This window comes from Lemur catta, chromosome 7, assembly GCF_020740605.2.
Source record: "Lemur catta isolate mLemCat1 chromosome 7, mLemCat1.pri, whole genome shotgun sequence".
NCBI lineage: Eukaryota > Metazoa > Chordata > Mammalia > Primates > Lemuridae > Lemur > Lemur catta.
Window position 1 is genome coordinate 15,345,583 of NC_059134.1, and position 20,918 is coordinate 15,366,500.

The following is a 20,918-nucleotide window of genomic DNA, read 5'->3' on the forward strand; positions in this document are numbered from 1 at the left end:
ATATTAAAAGAAATAATTCATTGGTCACCTTTTGAGCATGCTAGGATCTACCACATTATTCAGAAAACTGGAAAATGAAGGGACAAAATCCTGCCTTTCTCTTTGAAGCTACTCAGGTAACCAATTACTTGATGAGGGAAATTTCTTTATCAAAGCATTTCAAATAATAAATAAAGAAGGAATGATTGATTTAGAATATCACCGTTTTGCATCCCCTAATGAAATATGGATATAGGCAGTGATCATCAGCAGCAGCAGTCTGAAACCGTCAGGAAAAAGCTGATGAGGAACTTTGTAATGGATAGGTCAGAGTGTAACAACTTAACCCTCTGACCATTCTTAATATCACTGAAACAGAAAAAGCCTTTCATTACGTGCCTCCTGGCATCGTATACTTCCTGTTGCATTATGCTGCATGTGAAAGTATTCTTCCCAAAAAGTCAAACCAGAATCTGATTGAGTCTCTAGATTCAACTACCAGCTTATAAAAAGCATGGCAGACAAAATGGAACACAAGAATGCAATTGGCAAAATCCAGCCTGTGGGAAACTCTCTAGAACAAATGGCCTGGTTTCTTTTACAAATAAATTGCAAGGGAAAAGAAGAGGAAGGGGAGCTTATGTATTAAAGGAGACTTCAGGGACAGATCAGTCAGATGCAATCTGTGGACCTTGTGTGGATCCTGATTTAAACAAACCAAATTTATGAGACAATTGGGGAAATGATAACACTAGCTGGATGTCTGGATATTTGATTATATTATAAAATAGTTAACTTTTTAGGTATGATAATATGTGAAATATAAAAGTCACTTTCTTTTAGAGGTATACACTAAACTATTTATAGATGAAAATGTATAATGTCTAGGTTTTGCTTCAAAATAATCTAGTGAGGGAGAAAGTGAGTGGGAGATTAGTTCAAATAAGATTGGCTATGAGTTAATAATTGTTGAGCTGAGTGATGGGTACACGAGGTTTATTATACTATTCTCCCTATTTGATATGTTTAAATTTGTCCTTATAAAATTTATATTCCCATCAACAATATACTATTAATATATGAGAATGTCCATTTCTATACATTCTTGCCACATTGGGGATTTGCATTCTTTTCATATTTTGCCAATCTGATAGGCAAAATTTTGTTTTAATATTAACACATAATTTTAATTAAAGGTTTCATTGCCATTTGCACCTCAAAGGGCCCTTCATCTTTTCCAATCTCCAGGGACAATCTGCTTGTTGCATGTTTTGTACAAAGGGAAAGGTATACTCAGATAGCTCCATGAACCCTGGCATTATAATCAGTGTAACTAATGGCTTAGCATCTTTCTTCATTGCAGTTTTCATTCAACCAGTTTTTATTTCTGGCTGCAACACCTCAGTGGCTGTTAGTTTATTCGGTGACCTGAATAAATTTTGGATAGGAGATTGGAGTGAGGGTTTAACACAGATGATGGTTGCTTTGCCTTTCTATCTTTTTTTTTTTTTTTAAAGCAAAAAGGTTGCTATTTTCAATTGTTTTTAGTGGTGGCAAAATCTGTTAGAAGCCTTTGTCATCCATGTATTTCCACATCCTTAAGAAAAGCATCGGTGGTCTCCAGACAGAGAGGCATAGTCTCCTCCTTGTTTTTGAAAATGGACATGTGTGACTCCCCACATGCTGAGAAGAAAACATGCTGCACTGACAATTGGCCTCAGTAGGAATCCAGAAGCATTCTGTTGTGTTTGCTGCTGCCAGTGTAGTTTCATATTTCACTTCTCAGATAAATTGTATCCTGAAATGCATTATGTACTTTCAGAAATAATTACAAAGAGTGGTATTAAGTGGGAAGGAGAAAGTATACCATAAGTTTAACAAATTCATTTTGCTTTTATTATGCTTTAATTGTACAGGACAAAATGCACAGGATTAAAATAGTTTTGCTTTGTATTCTCTTCCTCGAAGTAAAATAGGCACACATTGCTTACCCACTTACTGCCTGGCTATGACCTCAGGACCACGTGTGGTACCTTGTTGCTCAGGTAGTCAAGGTGTGGGTGATGTTTACCTCCTCTGTTGCCCTTCTGAAACAGACTGAATTCTGTAGGGGCCATTGTGATGTAGTGGAAAAAGCAGTGCAGAGTTAGAATTTAAATTTAACCTCTGCCTTAGGAGCTATGTGATAACGTTACCTGGCCTCAAAGTAATTTAATATATACCTAGAACTCAGTAAAGGCCAGTTGAATTTGCATTAGTTATTCATTAAGCAAATTTGTAATGCATGTCTACTGTGTGTTAGGTCTGTGCTGTCTAGAAATAAACAGTTCTTACCTAGAAATTATCGTCATCAACCCTTTGCATTCCTTTTCAATGGTAGCATGATTCTGGTATATATTCAATCTGTGCCTTAACATTGGTCTTTAGAGATAATGCTGAAGTGTTTAAGCCTGTCCTTTGCTACAGTGCTAGGAGAGTTCCAGCATGGGGGAGGTGAAGGTTGTTGGTATTATTTTGATGTCGGCTTCCTCAGCAGTGGCAAGAAGCCAGCAGTAACCTTGCCGAACTAGAGTTGAACAGCATCTGGTGGGAAAAAATACATTGCAGTTCCACTAGAATAACTCTGAATTGCTGAGTTCATTCTTTCAGGTTGGCTCTGCGAAGGGTTAGGACTTTATGAGGAGCAGAGGTACATAAATGCCTTGTTTTGTTCAATGTGTGATAACATTCATCACTAACACTGACATAAAATTTAACTGGCTTAGAATAAAAGGCGATACCGTAAGCTGTGCTTTGAGATGGGGAGTAGAAATGAAGTCACTTCTTTGCAGGATCTGGTGAGGAGGTCAGGGGGAGGTGGCCAAAGCTGTTGCATTGGCAGAGTCGCCTGCTTTTGTCCTTGTGGAGTCCTCACCCTCAAAGGGCATTTTATTTTGTTTTTATTGAAGTTGAGGCAGACACAACTGCAAGAATTTTGTCCTCCCATGTAGAACATTCCAAAAGGTTCTGAGTTACAGAGATGGAATGTCATGCAAAAGTATTAGTTCTTAGTTAAATGAGTGCATATTAAAACATGCAGATGCTGTTTGAGGTTTGAGGTAGCTGGTTTTATCTTTCTGGAGCCTGAGTGTTTCAAATGTTGGGCAGTGATCTTTTTTTTTTTTTTTTTTTTGAGACTGGGTCTCACTCTGTCACTCCGGGTAGAACACAGTGGTGTCATCATAGCTCACTGCAACCTCAAACTGCTGGGCTTAAGTGATCCTTTAGCTTCAGTCTCCAGAGTAGCTGGGACTACAGGTGCACACCACAACTCCTGGCTAATTTTTCCATTTTTTTTTAGTAGAAACAGGGTCTCACTCTTGCTCAGGCTGGTCTCGAACTCCTCACCTCAAGTGATCCTCCTGCCTCGGGCCCCCAGAGTGCTAGGATTACATGTGTGAGCCACCGTGCCTGGGCAGGCAATGATCTTAAACTGCCATAGTGAGTTGAGCACCGCCTCAATAAACACATCTAATACTGTTTCTTTATAGAGTTTAAGAAGTTCTTTGACTTAGATGCACAACAGAAAAAGGATGTTTCCATGACTAGCAGCAAAGAGTTCCTCTAGATGTCTGAAGGGATTGATGTCATTTCCCAAAGGGCCAAATATATTTCAACAAATGAATGCCTACTTCATGCTCAGCAGTCTTCCAAAGTTGTAGAGGAAGTATATGATGTCATCTTGGTCCTTAAAGAACTTACGATAATAATTATCATTAAACTAAGGACTTAAGGCTGGGCGTGGTGGCTCACGCCTGTAATCCCAACATTTTGGGAGGCCAAGGCGGGAAGATCACTTGAGGCCAGGAGTTTAAGACCAGCTTGGAAAACATAATGAGACTGTGTCTTTACAAAAATGAAAAAAAATTAGCTGGGTATGGGGGTGCGCGCCTCTTGTCCCAGTTGCTTAAGAGGCAGAGGTGGAGCTTGCCCAGGAGTTGAAGGCTGCAGTGAGCTATAATCACATCATTGCACTCCAGCCTGGGCAATGGTGTAAGACCCTATCCTTTAAAAAAAAAAAACCCAAAAACTAAGCACTTAACTAAATGCCAGACACTCTACTGCTACCCTTATATACATATTGTTTCACTGAACCCTCACAACATCCTGAGGTGTGTATTAGTATGTCCATTTTATAGATAAAGAAACTGAGGTTCAGAGAAGTTTAGTAACTTGCTAAATAGCAGGGTCAGGTTTTACTCTAAATCTTTCTGACTCCAAAGCCCATGGTCCACTCTCCTGGCGTCTAACTAGAGAGGCAGGATGGACCCTGGGAACATCCCTACTTATCATCAACCATATGGTGTGTGGCAATGGATACAAAGTTACAAGGGATAGCTAATGTGTGGGATGTCAGAATGGAGATTCTAAAAGATCTTGGCAGACTGGAAGACCAGATAAAAGCAATAAAATGAAATTTACCAGAAATAAATGCAAAATCCCCTATTTAAGTAAAAATCAGATATTTAAGTTTTGGGAGGGGAAGAAATGGTTTAATAGCACTCTATGAGGAGAAGGAAAGGACTCAGGATTTCAACTGTCTGCAAGTTCAAGATGGGCCTGCAGTAGAACTACAGCTGTCATAAATGTTAATGCAGTCAGATGCTATATTAACAAAAATATGGAATTTACTGCAGAATAAATGAAGACAACAAGATTATCAGAGAGCTGGAAGTTTGGCCTTGTGAGAAATGATGGAATGAATAAGAGTGTTTTGGCCTTCAAATATTTGATTCATGTGGCAGAAGGGTTAAACTTACTCTACCTGCCTCGAGCAACGTCCTAGGCCCTGACCAATGATTGGAAGATCTGGAATCCACAAAAACTGTCATAGAAATTCACACCTAATGGGTACAGTGCACACTGTCTGGGTGATGGACACACTTATAACTTTGACTCAAACTGTACAAAAGCAATTCATGTAACCAAAATGTTTGTACCCCCATAATATTCTGAAATAAAAAAAACAAAACAAAAAAACCAGAGCTTGAATCCCAAAGATAGAAAATTTTCAGTCCTTGGCAAGACTGTTGAACATTTCTTTCCAGAAATAGTGACTTAAGGTCAGTAGATCATTCAGTATTCCTGCTTAGTATGGTTGAAATTTTCCAGGAGAAAAAATACATATTTATATTTCAAAGTAAATGACACGGAACAAATAAGTGCTTATACCTTAAAAAAAAAAAAAGAAAGGAAGAAAGAAAAGAAAAGAAAGAAAGAAAGAAAGAGAGAAAGAAAGAAGGAAACTGTCATAGAACTGTTCCAGAATGGCTCAGGCTGCCCTGAGGGTAATGAAATGTGAAGCAGAGGCCCAGTGAGGCTGAGGAGTGAGATTCTGTGGCCCCAGGTGCTGCAGGAGCTCAGAGCAGAGGAGAGTCAGGGAAGCCTGAAGGCATCAGGGGGTGGTTCCTGTAGAAACTGGAACATGGTAGCATTTAAAAGGTTGTTGGAAGAAGAACGTTCTAGCTGAGGAAAACAACCTATGGAAATGTAAAGAAAAAGGGAGTGGGCATTTGAAAACTGACTTGCTTTATTTATTGACCAGGAAGGGTACATGGCTTGAACATGACCTAAGGTGCTGATTGGGCAGGAGAAATAAGGTGCCGTCAAGGGAATCTAGCTAATCTCTAATCCCACAGCACTTAGGTTGGAGGTAGGAGAACTTTTTAAGGTACCATTTATTTATTGCCAGTATATTTGGTAAGATACCACTAACCCAGTACAGGACCCAAACTGTCTTATTTGCAAGCGACTGACTTCAGCTTGATGAAACAATAGGCAGCTCATCATCTCTTCATTCTCACTCACAGACCTCGGCCTCTCTGAAGTGTTTAAATGGAGAGCTGTTAGCCATTGGATTTTGCCAACCACATGTAGCACCAGGTGTTTGGTTTTAACAGTGAAGTGGCCCCTATGTCTTGGCCACCCTGAAGGCAGGAGGGACCGCCCCCTCTCCTTGATTTAGTTCAGATGTGGAGGCTGGTGATACCCCACGCACAGGCCACGAGACTGTGCAAAGGCCTGTTACTTACATACTGAAGTGTCTGGGGAGGCAGGGCACGCCTCTCAAGCGGGTAAGAGATGGCGTGAGTGAGCGAGCGAGCGAGAGAGGAAAGGAGACTGGGTTGTATGGCATTTAAGCGGTGGCGTTAGGACACACGCGGCCAGGGCCTTACCAGGTGTCAGTCTCCCACTGGCACCAAATGAGGGAGCACCTGGGCTTGCCTATTAGCCTGCCCCATCAGCCTGCCCAGGTGTGGACAGAAGAGGAAGAGGGTGGGCTAGGCTTAAAAGCTGTGAGGAGTCAGTCATCAAAAATGAAGTTAGACTCCTCCCTACAGCCCATAGATGGAGATCATTTTTCTAGGGCCTTGGAGGAAGCTAGCGTGAAGACTAGATTCCACCCAGACCTCGCACTGTGTGTGTATGCCTGACTAAAAGCAGACGTCTTCTCACTTTATGCCTTAAACTTTTGTCCAGGCCTCATTACCGGTGCACAACCAGGTGCTACCTTCCATCGAGAGTGTGGATGGTTCTGACCCTTTGGCAACGCTGCAGACCCCTATAGGAAGACTGGAGGCAAAAGAAGAAGAGGATGAGGATGAGGATGAGGATACTGAGGAAGATGAGGAAGAAGATGGTGAAGACACAGATCTGGATGACTGGGAGCCAGACCCGCCCCGGCCCTTTGACCCGCATGACCTATGTAAGTAGGGGCACCAGGCCCGGCAGAGGGAGCCGTGTGTGCACATAGCTCACGGCCCCGAGTCCTTCCCACGCCCTGCTCCGTGCCGCGTGCTCTGCCTGCTCTGCCTGCATCATCCTGCTTGACAGCAGCCCTGGGAGGGAGGCACTGATGGTCTTGTGTTTCCCGATTTCACTGATGAGTAAACTGAAGCTCAGAAGAGGTTGGGCAGCCTGCTAGAGGTCACATAGGGATGAGCAGGAGTCAGCCTAGGTCTCTCTGATACCAGAGTGTCAGCTACCAAGCCACCCTGGTAGGCCTGCCAGTCCTGGACTGTTCAGCCGTTTCAGCTTCAACAAGTGCGCTTTGCTGCTCTGCCTCTTTCGTAGTCATCTCTTAAAAGTGCGTGTTGCATCCCAGGTGTGAGTGCTTTCCACAGTCTTAGGAGGTAGCAGCTTTCCCAAGGCCATGCTAGAAAGTGGAGAGTCAGATTCAGTGCAGGTGGTCCGGTGCACACCTGACTGCCTCTCTACCGCCTGCCGGGGCCTTTGCTTCCACCTGCCAAATCATTGTTTCTTTCCATTGACTTTCAGGCTCATACAGCAAAGTTCTTACCTCATTTATTTGCATTATTGAGGCTATTCAGAGCTCTGTGATCTTGCGCTGTTTCTCCTGGACCTTCTGTGTGCAGGTGGTGAAACCTGTCTGCTTCGGCCCAGCATTCAGTTCCGCATCTAAACCCGATCCAAGAGAGAATTTCCTTGTTTTGTTTTTCCTTAAATTCATAAGTTTTCAAGGCATCTCCTAAGCCAAATGCACAGAAAATCACTTTATCTTATAAATATTAAATACAAAGTAGCTCTCTATTATTTGAGAGTTGAAGAAATTGAAAATAACTATTTCCTAAACCAGCTCACCCACCACACAGCCAAAGTAGGGTAAAACGTGGTTGGTTAATTAAATTTGTTAAGGGTCATGAGTGTGATCTCTCTGTGGTCCAGTCATGTTCCTCTGTTGTGTGGCTCTATGTGTCCAGTTCTGGCAGTTAATGTATAGCTGAGTGCTTTTGGCAAAGGAGTAAATGTGGCTGGATTGGTGTGAACCAAGTACTCTCGGAATGAGCTAAAAATACATGTCCTGTCAGGGGTGGGCTGATCGTGTTATCCAAGTACATGAAGTATAGTATTCTAAATTCATTTATTTTAGCATTATCATCAGACAGTGGTTTCCACTGAACTCTTAAACCATACAGCAGTTTTTCTGTTTGAGTTAGACATGTTGAGATAATGAGGCTTCTAAAACTTCCTTTGAGGAAATTGATTCAACAGTGTTGTCAAGGTTTTTTACCCCCCTAACAGCTTTACTGAGATATAATTTACGTACTATAAAATTCACCTATTTTTTTCCTCATCAGATTTTGCAGCACTTGGCCTAATAAGCTCTTCTTTTTTCTTCTCAGACATGTTGTAATTGATTTGTAAATTTCGTGGCTACTATTTGAATTACTATCCAGCAGATTTGAAATAAATCATAGCCTGCATATTATTTTTGGCAGGCATAAGCAAATTCTTCCTGATTTTAGAGGAAAATTACAGGATTTTTATTGGTCTGTGAAAGCTAATGTATTACAATCGAATGGGTAGTACCATTGCAGGAGTTAACTGAGTTTTGGCCTGAAAACTTAGATTCGGGGATTTTTCCAGTCCCGATTTTTCACGTGAGATCAAGTCATACGGAGGAATTTGACTTTTCTTCAAGACTTTCTTTCTCTTGTAGGGTGTGAGGAGTGTAATAACGCACATTCTTCAGTGTGCCCAAAGCATGGCCCCTTGCATCCGATCCCCAACCGGCCTGTGCTCACTCGAGCGAGAGCAAGTCTCCCTCTGGTGCTCTACATAGACAGGTTCCTTGGAGGAGTGTTCTCCAAGAGGCGCATTCCCAAGCGCACCCAGTTCGGCCCTGTGGAGGGACCCCTCGTCAGGGGGTCCGAGCTGAAAGACTGTTATATTCATCTAAAGGTAATTTATGCTTTGTCCTAGTTCACCCTTGTGCCTTTAACAGTTTTCAGGAGCACTCAATTTTCTACCGAGTCTCTTATTTCAATTTCATGGCTGTTTGCTAGTATTTTTCTTTCTATGCTTAATTTGTTTTAAGTGGAAACTTTTTCTCTCACACCAATAAAACAGAGACTGCAATTTTAGTTTATGAATAATTCTGAGAGCTGTAGTTCTTAGGGGCTGTAATAGTTTGTTAGGGCTACCATAATAAAGTACCACAGACTGGGAGGCTTAAACACCAGAAATGTATTTTTTCACGGTTCTGGAGGCTGGAAGTCTGAGATCAAGGTGTGGGTAGGGTTGGTTTCTTCTGCAGTCTCTTTCCTTGGCTTGCAGACGGCCACTGTTTCGATGCGTCCTCACCAGTGTCTTTCCTCTGGGCCTGTTCATGTCCACGTCCTAATCTCTTCTTAGAAGGACCAGTCATATTGGATTAGGGCTCACCCTAATGACCTTATTTTAACTTAGTTACCCTTTTAAAAGCCCTGTCTCCAAATGCAGTCACATTCTGAGGTACTGGGGTTAGGACTTCAACATGAATTTGAGGGAGAGACACAATTCAGACTGTAACAGGGGCTTTGACAGCCTTTTTCTTTCTTTTTTTGAAAAATAACTTTGGAATACAAAGAGAATTATGTAGATTTATGTAATCTGCTACGTGCTGGTAACGTTTGCAGGAAAACCGCTTTTCAATTTTGTAAGAAGTCTGTGCTGTCAAACCTTCCATTAAAGAATATTCTTCATCAAACAGTGAAGTATTTATATCGGTCTCTGTTCTTTACATCTGGTGCTTTCGCTTCCATCCAGCCTGCTCTGCCAGCCACTTGCACAGCTACTCCAAAAACTGAGTGGCTCAGAACTAAGACAGGGGAGTGGAGGGGTAAACATTTGGGATGTGTTTTTTGACAAGTCAGCTGCTGTCATGGGGCTGTTTTCTTTGGTGAGTGCTGAAGATCTCCAAGCAAGAGTATTACTTTCTAAAGAGAAATACCTATCTCTGGGCTGCATATTATAAAGGAATGCAGTTGAATGCCAAAAGGAAGCAAGCTGTGATGAACTGAAGAGTATTTTGCTTGTACTTCCTGGCTTATTTATAGTATTTTTTGGGTCATGTTTTGTGAAATACTAATAAAGCCAAGCAATTAGATTGTTAACATTTAGATTTTACCAGGTAATTCTCCTACAGGTGAGGCTTCAGAAAGTATCTTTTCTCTTTTACACTGGGCAAGTCACAATTTCAGTATCTTTCTAGATACAAAGGGAAGAATCAGGATGTATGGTTAATTTAAGGAACAATATTTTGTATATTATGACATTAATGCATATCATATTGATGGTTTTGTTTGTTTTTGTGGTGTGGCTTTTTATTTTTCCTTTGGTTACAGGTTTCTCTTGATAAAGGGGACAGAAAAGACAGGGATTTGCATGAAGACCTATGGTTTGAGTTGTCTGATGAGACCCTTTGTAACTGGATGATGTTTGTACGTCCAGCCCAGAATCACCTGGAGCAGAACCTGGTGGCTTACCAGTATGGCCACCATGTGTATTATACAACGATAAAGAATGTGGAGCCCAAGCAGGAACTGAAGGTAACAGTGCTGGATCCATGGTGCTGTTTGCAAACAATAATGATTGTTGAGGGCTTTTTCTAATTTTTATTCCCTAAAGTGAGATTGTTATAAAAATGGTCCTTTCCTGGTAATTTACTTACTTATTGAGTAGCTACTATGTACTATACACCTGAAATAATTCTGTAAACAAAATAGAATGAAAAGTATAGGGCTTTTGTGCTTATCAAAGGGCCGACATGAAAGCATTAGGTCCAGGGGCAAGGACGTAGTTATTTTGGGGAGCAGACTTGTACAGATGCTCCTCAACTTACGATGGGGTTACATCCCAGTAAACCCATGGTAAGTTGAAAATATTTTAAGTAAAAAATGCCTTTAATACACCTAAGCTACTGAACATTAGAGCTTAGCCTAGCCTACCTTAAACGTGCTCAGGACTCCTACATTAGCATACAGCTGGGCAAGATCATCTAACACAAGGACTATTTTATAGTAAAGTGTTGAATATCATGTAATTTATTGAATACTGTACTAAAAGTGAAATAGAGAGTGGTTGTGTGGTACTCAAAGTATAGTTTCTATTGTGTTTGCACCATTGTAAAGTAAAAAAATTGTAAATCTCATCATGGTAAGTTGGGGACCATCTGTATTTGTGATGGAGTGATTAAAGATGTTATCACTTAATGTCATTTACATACTCTAAAGAAGAGCTAGTTGGGAAACAGGTTTTTTAAAATGGAATTTAGATGTATGGGAAAGATTTTTTTCTTTATCTGAATACTTTATTCAAAGAATTCTATGTGATGACTTCTGATTTTAGAAATATATTTTTTGGGGATATCACTGGAATTTGTCTAAATATTAACTCTTGATGACATAATAAAATTTCTATGATTTTAAGTGAAAATTCCTTTTAAAGTTTATATTAGGAACATGGCCATAAGAGGGGGTCAAAATACTCTTTAGCTTCCTGGTATACATGAAAAATAGGTGAGAAATAATTATATCAGTAGGTGAACACTGAATTGCATGGTGCCTCAATGTGGAAAAAGTTAGAAATTGATACCTCTTTAGAGGGAAAACAAAATCCTAGATTTTGTTAAAAAGCTACACAATGTCTCTGTGTTTGAAACCATCAGTCAACTAGATAACCCATAAGCCCAGAAGAAAACATGTAAAAGGAGATTCATATCTCACACCATTTATCCCAATAAATTCTTTTTTTTTTTTTTTGTGACAGAGTCTCGCTTTGTTGCCCGGGCTAGAGTGAGTGCTGTGGCGTCAGCCTAGCTCACAGCAACCTCAAACTCCTGGGCTCAAGCCCTGCTGCAGTTTTTTTCTTATCAAGAATTTATTGGGGGTGGGCGTGGTGGCTCACGCCTGTAATCCTAGCACTCTGGGAGGCCGAGGCAGGTGGATCGCTCAAGGTCAGGAGTTTGAGACCAGCCTGAGCAAGAGCGAGACCCCGTCTCTACTAAAAAAATAGAAAGAAATTATCTGGCCAACTAAAATATATATAGCAAAAATTAGCCGGGCATGGTGGCGCTTGCCTGTAGTCCCAGCTACCCGGGAGGCTGAGGCAGTAGGATTGCTTGAGCCCAGGAGTTTGAGGTTGCTGTGAGCTAGGCCGACGCCATGGCACTCACTCTAGCCCGGGCAACAAAGCGAGACTCTGTGTCAAAAAAAAAAAAAAAAAAAGAAAGAAAAAAACTGCAGCAAATACTTCTTAACTGTGGAGGGGATATTTTCTCCTTTAAACCAATAGAGAGAACTGTAGAGGTAAAGATGGACAGAAACAATTAAATAAGAATATAATAGTTTAGCATAATGAGCAACTGAAACAACAGAATGGGGGAAATATTTGTAATACACATTAAAAGATTTAAACATGAAAACAGAGAGTTGCGCACCTGCAACCTCACTGCACCCAGATAGAGAAATAAACAAATGGCAGGAATAGACTTTATCTAGAGAAGGAAACAAATAGTAAAAAAAAATTAAAAATTTTTCGTGACGTTAATAATTTAAAAATCTCTCAAAATAACTATGAGCTTCTATTTTTGTTAAATTAACAAAAATGGATACAGTAAAATGAATGTGAGGGCTTTAAAAAATAGAGATAATAATTACAGAATTGCATTATTTTGTAAAATATTTCTGGAGGTATATAGTGAAAATGTTCTTGGCCGAGTAAACCAAATCCTTGAAAGTTACTCTGAGGAAATAGTTATAAACAAAGATAGAACTAGATACATTAGAATTTGGTAATACCATATTTCACTAACTCTAAGACATCAATGACTTTAAGACGTATCTGTTGTTTTATGTACCCTTAAGAAAGGAAATGGTGCCAGTTAAATTAAATTATAGCATTTAAAAAAATCAACAAAATTGTTACTTTATATTTATTGAAGGAGCTATTTTAGACTTATTTGGACATAATTTAAAAATTACATCACACTTGCACATACATAAAAAGGGCACACGTAGGCAAAATAAATTGGTTGAGTTATAAACTGCTTTGTGTGCGGTCTCTTTTTTCTTCTTTTCCCTCCCGAATCACTGTTTTACCTCCTCATGGATGTTTGTGCCTTTCTGTATGCTGTCATCTTCTGTGCCTTCAAGAGCGTTGGTGCTGCTGCAATAGTTTTAAAATGAGTGCCCCACTGTTGCCTCTCGGGTGTTTCCCCAAGCCACTGATAGCCTTTCTGCAAGTTCTGATACTCTGCTTTCCCATTTGACTGAATTCATCTGTGTCTTTTTCCTCAACTGAGTTGTATCCTTGGTAGTTAAGTGGTTTTTGATCAAGTCAGTGGGAAGTTTCTGACAATTCACCTTAATGAGAGGCCCTGCAGGCCACACACCAGCCTTGCTTTGCTTTGAAATTCCTTTTGTTTATTCTGAGGGAAATGGCAATTTTTTTTGGCCTCCATTTGTATTACTTGGCAAGTGTTATCAACTCATGGAGTCTCAGGGGGCTCATAACTGAATGAGGCGAGACTGGTACAAAGAACTTGGTCAGGTTTGTGCAGGAGCAATGGGCAAGTAGTGAGAGCTACATCATGGCAGTGATTGTAGGATGTCATATAGTGTGAGACACATTCTGATTTCTGAAATGTTAAAAATATCCACCCCCCCAAAAAAATCCTGGAATTGATTGATTAGAGTTGAATTTGTAACAGTAAAATAATAAACCGCCTTTTAAAAGGCCAAACACTGACATAGTTAAGTAAATTATAGAATACAGACTCTATAGAATATTATTCCACTGTTAAAAAATGAAGTCTCTATAAATATTTCCATATATTTAAAATAATGTTCCATGAAATTATATATGATCAGTTCATTTAGTGATTGCTATATTGAACTCCTGCTATGTTTCAGACACTAGGAAAAGACAGACTGGCTCTCTGTGTTCAGGGAACTTGTATTCTAGAGGGGAAACAGACAGAAAGATATAAACAAATAATATCACAGAGGAGTAAGTGCCATGAAGGAAACAGAGGGTACAGAAAGAGTAGGTGACAGGAAAGGGACTGGTTTACTGTTTAGATGTGATGGTTAGGGGAAGCCTTGCTGGCCGAGCACTGTGGAACGAGAAGGGCTGGTGCAGCAGAGGGCTGGGATGGGGGTGGGCGGAGGAGCCCAATGTTCCTGGGGGTGAAACAGCAGGGGTGAAGGCATGGGGTAGGAAAGCACCAGCATGTGTGAGCACTTGGAAGTGGACCCTTGGCTGAATGGTGGGTAATGGAGCATGGCAAGGACTGAGGTCAGGGAGGTATGGAGCCCTTTGGAGACCATCGTGGAGCATTTCAGGTTTATCATGAAATGAGAAGCCATTGCCTGCATGACGAGATCTGATTGTGTGTGTTTTTATTGGTATATGTTAGTTGTACACATTTTTGGGGTACATGTGATATTTTGATACCTATATATGATGTATAATGATCAAATCAGGGTAATTGGGATTTAAGGAGAGCACTCTGGCTCCTGTGTAGATTGCAGGAAAAGGGACCAGGAGAGGCTAGTTAGAAGACCAGGTGGTAGTCTAGGCAAATGATGGTGCTGGCATGCATCTGGGCGGCAGGAGCAGAGATGAACATCTGAGGAAGCAGCAGTCCTTGCTAAAGGACGATAGAAGCAAAGACACCTTTTAGGTGGAAGGTATTTACTGAGGTGAGGAAGATAGACAGGGGTAGGGGTGTGAGTTGGGAGGCATCGAGAATTCCATTCTGGACATGTAAAGTTTGAGCTATTTGTTGAGACATCCAGAATATCCAGCTGAAATCACTTAGAGGGAACAGCGAAGGAAGGTCTGGAATGGAAATCTTAATTTGGGAATAATTAGCATAGAGTTGGTTGGAAATGGATGTGATCACCTGAGGGTAAAATAAGAGGGCCTTGGACTTGGACTAAGCTTTTGAGGAACACTAATATTTAGAAGTTAGGGAGAGGAAGAGAACTAGACAAGGAGAGTGAGCAGAAACAGCCCGTGGGTTGGGAGGGAGGAAAAGACTCAGGAGAGTATGGTAGCGTTTGAAATAGTCATAGGTGATCCCAGTAAGAGCTCTTTGGTGGCAGCTACTAATGATTACCACTGTGTAAAAACCTGTGTTTAAATGTAGATTAAAACATCAGATGAGGCCGTTTATGTAGATGAAGAGAATTTGTGATATAATTCTTGTGAAGTTATTATAATAGCAAAAACAATTTTCTAAAGAGGAAAAAGAAAACATGCAGTGCGTCTCGGCAAATGAACTTCCTGACTGATGATCTGCTGGGAGGGTATAGCAGGGGGAGACTCACAGCATGATTTTTTTTTTTTAATGGGCTGTGGAAAAGCCTGAATTGTTTCATGTAAGCAGGAGAAAGAATTTAAGCATGCAAAGAACATCTGGTAACGTTCCTTTGTTCTTGATGATATACTTGGTTCTTGCAGGTGTGGTATGCTGCATCCTATGCTGAGTTCGTGAACCAGAAAATTCATGACATTTCTGAGGAAGAAAGGAAAGGTGGTTGGGCTTTTATATTTTCTATATGAATTCTAAATTGTGTATATTACATCTTGATGGAACCTCTAAATTTTCTATCTCAATATATTTCAGAAGATATTCCAGTAAGTTTTTTAGAGCTATGCATCTCTATCTAATTCTAGGATCAAATTACAATAACACATTAACATTTCGTTCATGGGTGCTGGAAAATAGTATTTAATATAATGAAAACCTCCAAATACCAAATTAGAACCTAGATCAGAGGAGGATTCCTATCTATATTTAATCATCTCTGAGGACAGAGCAAGGCAGGCATTGACATTGTTTTTAATGCAAATGTTACTGCAGTATAATCTGCATATAGAAAGGTACAGAAATCATAAGTATACAGCTTGATGGATTTTCACAAAGTGAACACACCTTTGTAAACTGTACTCAGATCAAGACAGACCATAACCAGTACCCCAGAAGTTCCTTTGATTTCTAATTCTTACTCCCAGTTTAATTACTCTTCTGACTTCCAATACCACACACAAGATGTACTTGTAGTAGAATTGTGCATAAACAGAATTATATGATATGTACATTTTTTGTGTCTGGGCATCTTTTTCTCAACATGATATTTGTGAGTTTCATTCCCATATTTGTGTATAATTGTGGTTTGCTCATTCTCATTATTGATATTCTATTGTATTAATGTATAAAAGGTCATTTCTCCATTTTACTGTACATTTTGTTATGCAGTACAATTCTGACACTAACTCCCCAAGGTTTGGTCAAATATCACAGGTTAAGGGCACAGTGTTCTGCAGGCTTCACTCCCTTCAGACACCAGCTGCAAACCCTGCGGTTCCCAAGCCACATACACTTCTGACCAGCTAGCTACAATTTAGGGGGTTCCCAGTAGCCCCTTGGGTTCAATTATTCACTAGAATGACTCACAAAAATCAGAAAAGTGCTATACTTAACAATTACAGTTTTTTATAAAGGATAACATCAGTACCAGCCCAATGAAGAGATATATGTGGTGAGGTCTGGGATGGTCCCAAGAAGCTTCCATGTCCTCAGGACTTGTCACCATCTTGACACATTGATGTATGATTATCAACCATGGAAGCTCACCTAAGCTTTGGTGTCTAGAGTTTTTATTGAGGCATCATTATATAGGCATGACTGATTGAATCACTGACCAGGGGATTGAACTCAACCACCAGCTCCTGCTCCTCTTCCCCTGCCCTCCTGGGAGGAGAGGCTGGTGTGGCCTGCCTCAGAGCCCCAGCCTTTTAATCACATGGTTGGGCTTTCTGGCAAACCCTGCCTTACCCTGAGTCATCTCATTAGAATAAACTTGAGTATGGTGAAGGGCCCACCATGAGTAAAAAGATACTCATATTACTTGGGAAATTCCAGTGATTTAGGCATAACCTCCTGGCATCCAGGGACAAAAGCCATACAAGATTGTTTCCAGTTTTTGGCTATTTTGAAGAGTGCCACTATGCCCATTCTTACACATGTTTTAGTGAGCATGCGTGCACATTTCTGTTGGGTGTACATCTGGGAATGGAATTGTTGGATCATGGTGTATGCATATATTCAGATTTATTAGATACTTCTGAACATTTTGCTAAAGTAATTATACTGGACATTGACTTTTTCAAGTCATTTGTGGTAAAATATACCCTCAGATTATGAAACTTGGGTCTGAATCACTAGGTTATCTGAATATAGATTTCCTTTGTAGTGTTTTCTGTCTTTTTACAGTGTGGTGAGGGGGGTGTACGTGTATTTAGGGGTGGGAGAGAGTGGTATGAGGGCATTAGTTCCTTTGATGTCTTGCATAAATGTGTCAGAAAATAAGATCCTAAAAACCAACTCTTTGTGAAATTTTAACCTTTGATATTTATGACAAAGCAGTAATGCAAATAGCAGATACTGTCTAATGGTGAACTCTTAGGTTCCAGTGAGATGAGAGTGGTGGGAATAGCAGGCCTTTGAGTTTTATTGGTGTCTATTGATCATCAGCCTTTATGATTTCTCTCCTGTGACTAGTTCTTCGAGAGCAAGAGAAGAATTGGCCCTGCTATGAATGTAACCGCCGATTTATAAGCTCGGAGCAGTTGCAACAGCATCTTAATTCTCATGATGAAAAACTGGATGTGTTTAGCAGGTATAGATGAGGGGAAGGGCTCACAGACATAGTTTATAAAGGTTCAGAATCATTTCTGTATTAATTTCCCATAAACTAATGAGTATTTCCATGTGTGTTTGTGTGCATGGGTGTGTGTGTAAACAGGTAATTGGGTGGGCTGCTGAGGGACATGTCTTACCTGTCACTTCTTTTCTCTCCTGCTTTTCACTTACCGTCTATCCCTTTTCCAGCATAACCCATACTAAGCAATGGGAGATCCTTTCACCTTAGTTAAATCTCCTTTAACTAGAGATTCTGAAATAGGGCTTTCTGAGATAGTATGTATCTTTAAAATAATCTGCATTTCTGATTTTCAGATTTTTTTCAGCAGTATGATTCCTTTATCAAACTAAATCATATGTTTAATTCCACCGTATAAAAAAGATAGATGAGGGGAGAATCGTAAAGGATGGGGTAGGCAGGGGCCAGATCAGGTAGGACCTTAGGGGTAATGGTAAGAAATTTGGATTTTATTCTAAAAGATCACTCTGGATAAAAATAATACCAGGTTAGCTTAGAAGTAAGACTGAAGACAAGGAGTCCAGTTAAAAGTTATGGCAACAGGTCAGGTGAGGCATGAGGGTTGTTTGGAATAGGGTAGTACCAATGGGACAGATATAGGATTGCCAACTTTTATAGGGTTTGGAAAGAGAGGAGACAGTGTGGGATGGTAGCTAGATAAGTGGAAAAATGAATGTTCTAGGGAAGTACCATACTTGCCTGCAACGTTAGTACCCACTTGAGGTTCATGGTCATGGAAAGAGAGTGAGACCACTAGCGTGGCTGGGTGTTGTCCTCCAGCTTCATTCAGCTGCAAGAGTACTGGTGCAGAGCAGGCTGGGAATTGGACTACACAGGGTCATGGCTTTGCCAAGTGCATACAGCACACAGTGAGAATAACGGAGCAGCAGTGGGGATGGGAATTGAGAGCATATACAAGGGAGTGATCACAGTGGATGACCTTGGAGTTTATACCGTGCAAGAAGAGGAGAGAAAGCATCAAGGGGATGTAGGACTGCACATAAGTGACAAAAGGATTGGACTGGAGATTCTAGTGACGTTGAAGGGTTGTTGATCTGAGTAAGAGAAGAAGCGAGCTGGGGAGCCAGGATAGTGTCAGAGGGGGCAGTGCATGGAATGAGGGTGATGGGGGATTACGCAGGTGATAGGATCTGGATATGACCACAGGAGTAAATGTCGTGGGATGGGGTGGGGTGGGCTCAGTGAGATTTTAGTCACTCCTGGGTATTCCTAAAACTCTGTTCATGGCTCTATTATAGCACTTTTTATATTACATTGTGGTTTTTGGTTTATCGCCTGCTGCCTCTACTAAACCTCTAAGGGTAAAATCTGTCTCATATAACTTGATGTCTTTAGAGCCTAGCACAGTGCATGATACATAGTGGATAAAATGTCAGATAGGCAGCTGTTAAAAGAAAGTTGAGACAATTAGGAAAATTTGAACTTTGACAAGCTATAATACTCAGCAACTATCAGGTGTTTTTTAGGCGTGAGAATGGTATTATGGTCACATATAGAGAGTCCTTATGATTTAGAGATACATACTGAAATATTTACGGATGAAATAATATCTGGGATTTCCTTCAAAATTGTCTAATGGGTGTGTGTATGGGGAAGAGGTGGGGATATCGATGGAATAAGATTGGCTGTGAGTTTATCGATATTGTAATTGGGTTGTGGGTACATTGGGCTCATCACACCATTCTCCACATTTGCCTCGGGTCAGAATTTGCCATCAGAGAGATTCTTTTAAAAGTTCCTGGCAATAATATATAATATTTGTTAAATTGTTGAATAGATGAGTGGAAGAATAAAGCATGATCTGATTAATATTATGCACTACTTCCCCCACGCACATCTTCTAAAAGAAGTTTTCGTGACATACTTTCTGGGTCTCTTTTACTAAGGAATTTTTGTATGTTAGAAGTCCATTAAAGGGGATAAAATTTAATTGGTGTTTACGAGGTATGTTATAGAACAGCTAAATTAGAAATTTGTTCTGACCTTTTGGAAGCTTATAGTAAAACAAGAAAGTTCTTTGAATTTAGCGACATTTCTTGGAAGGAATATGAGGTGAGGCCAGAGGAAGAAAGCGTGGAATCTTGTCTCAGATGACATCTCCTGGGAACACACTCCAAGAGGTAGCATGTTCTGTCCTGTCTGCATTTCTCACATCATTTCAGAAACAAAATGTCACTACTTTGAGTTTTTATTTATTCAGAATAATTTAAGACATCTCTGAGCTGTGGAGAAGGCAAAGAGTAGACGTTCAGAAGGTGTATATTAGCAAAACAATCGTTTCCATTAGAGAAGAGGCTCAGGGAAGTAACAAAGTGAGAGCAGATCACAATCCCGGGACAGTCAGGATCCTTCAGGGCACTGTTTGCTGTGGGTGTTATGTAACCGTGGTGATTCGTAACCCGGCCTCCTGTTCCCAGAACGAGAGGCAGAGGACGAGGACGTGGCAAGAGGCGCTTCGGCCCAGGTCGCCGGCCAGGGCGGCCTCCGAAATTTATCCGCCTGGAAATAACCAGTGAAAATGGGGAAAAGAGCGACGATGGGACACAGGTACTGGGGACGGGACGGAGCCCCCTTAGAGGCCATGGAGGACTCACCAGGTCCCTTCCTAGACTTCAAAATAAAGGCCTTCCACATGTTTATAGTCCTTTCCTATCAGAGCTTTGCTGCCTGTTAAAGTGTGATTGTAGGACAGCAAAAAAGAATGTATTTTCAAGTGTTACTTCCAAGAAAAACCCAACTTGCTGCCCTAAAGATTTGAAATTGACCAGAGGTACTCGGGGTGGACTCTGTTTACTTTGTTTAAACAATTAAAGTTACTAATATTCCAGAAAAGTCATACCACCGTCTTTTCCTGGTTAAGTGGTCTGGAATATCTCATAGTTTTTGCATTCTGTGCATAGTTACCTAATTAACTTTCCCAGAGGGGGAGAATATTTTTTCTGAGAATTATGAATCTAGTCATTCAGAAATAAGCAGCAATTCTAAATCTGAGCTGACAGTCTCCTTCCAGCACTGATCTCTGTCTAGGTAGGGTAATAATCCCAGGTTATTGCAAATTGCAGGACTTACTACATTTTCCCACAAAGGAACAGTTTGATGAGGCTGAACCAGCTACTCTGAACGGGTTGGATCAACCGGAACAGACCACTATCCCAATCCCTCCGCTGCCACAGGAAACCCAGTCTTCCCTGGAGCATGAACCAGAAACTCACACCCTGCACCTGCAGCCCCAGCACGAAGAGAGCGTGGGGCCCGCCCCGAGCACGCTGACGGCGGACGACATGCGCAGAGCCAAGCGCATCCGGGTAGGTGGGGAGAGCCTGCCCCTTTCGCGCTGCCTGCGGGTCTTCCTCCCACCAGCTAGCG

At 40.9% G+C, this 20,918-nt stretch overlaps 1 protein-coding gene across 5 annotated transcripts in view; it reads left to right on the forward strand.

Moving 5' to 3' along the window:
* Positions 1-20,918, forward strand: part of PRDM10 (PR/SET domain 10) — a 94,202-nt gene that overhangs the window by 47,046 nt on the left and 26,238 nt on the right. For 4 of the 5 annotated variants that reach the window (XM_045555684.1, XM_045555686.1, XM_045555685.1 and 1 more), the window contains 7 exons: positions 6,499-6,724; positions 8,480-8,721; positions 10,146-10,349; positions 15,268-15,340; positions 17,372-17,489; positions 19,970-20,099; positions 20,615-20,857. In XM_045555684.1, coding sequence (XP_045411640.1) covers positions 6,499-6,724; positions 8,480-8,721; positions 10,146-10,349; positions 15,268-15,340; positions 17,372-17,489; positions 19,970-20,099; positions 20,615-20,857 — 1,236 coding nt within the window. Of the gene's footprint in view, positions 1-6,498; positions 6,725-8,479; positions 8,722-10,145; positions 10,350-15,267; positions 15,341-17,371; positions 17,490-19,969; positions 20,100-20,614; positions 20,858-20,918 lie in introns of those variants that run through there. The other variant, XM_045555687.1, reaches the window with a different exon arrangement.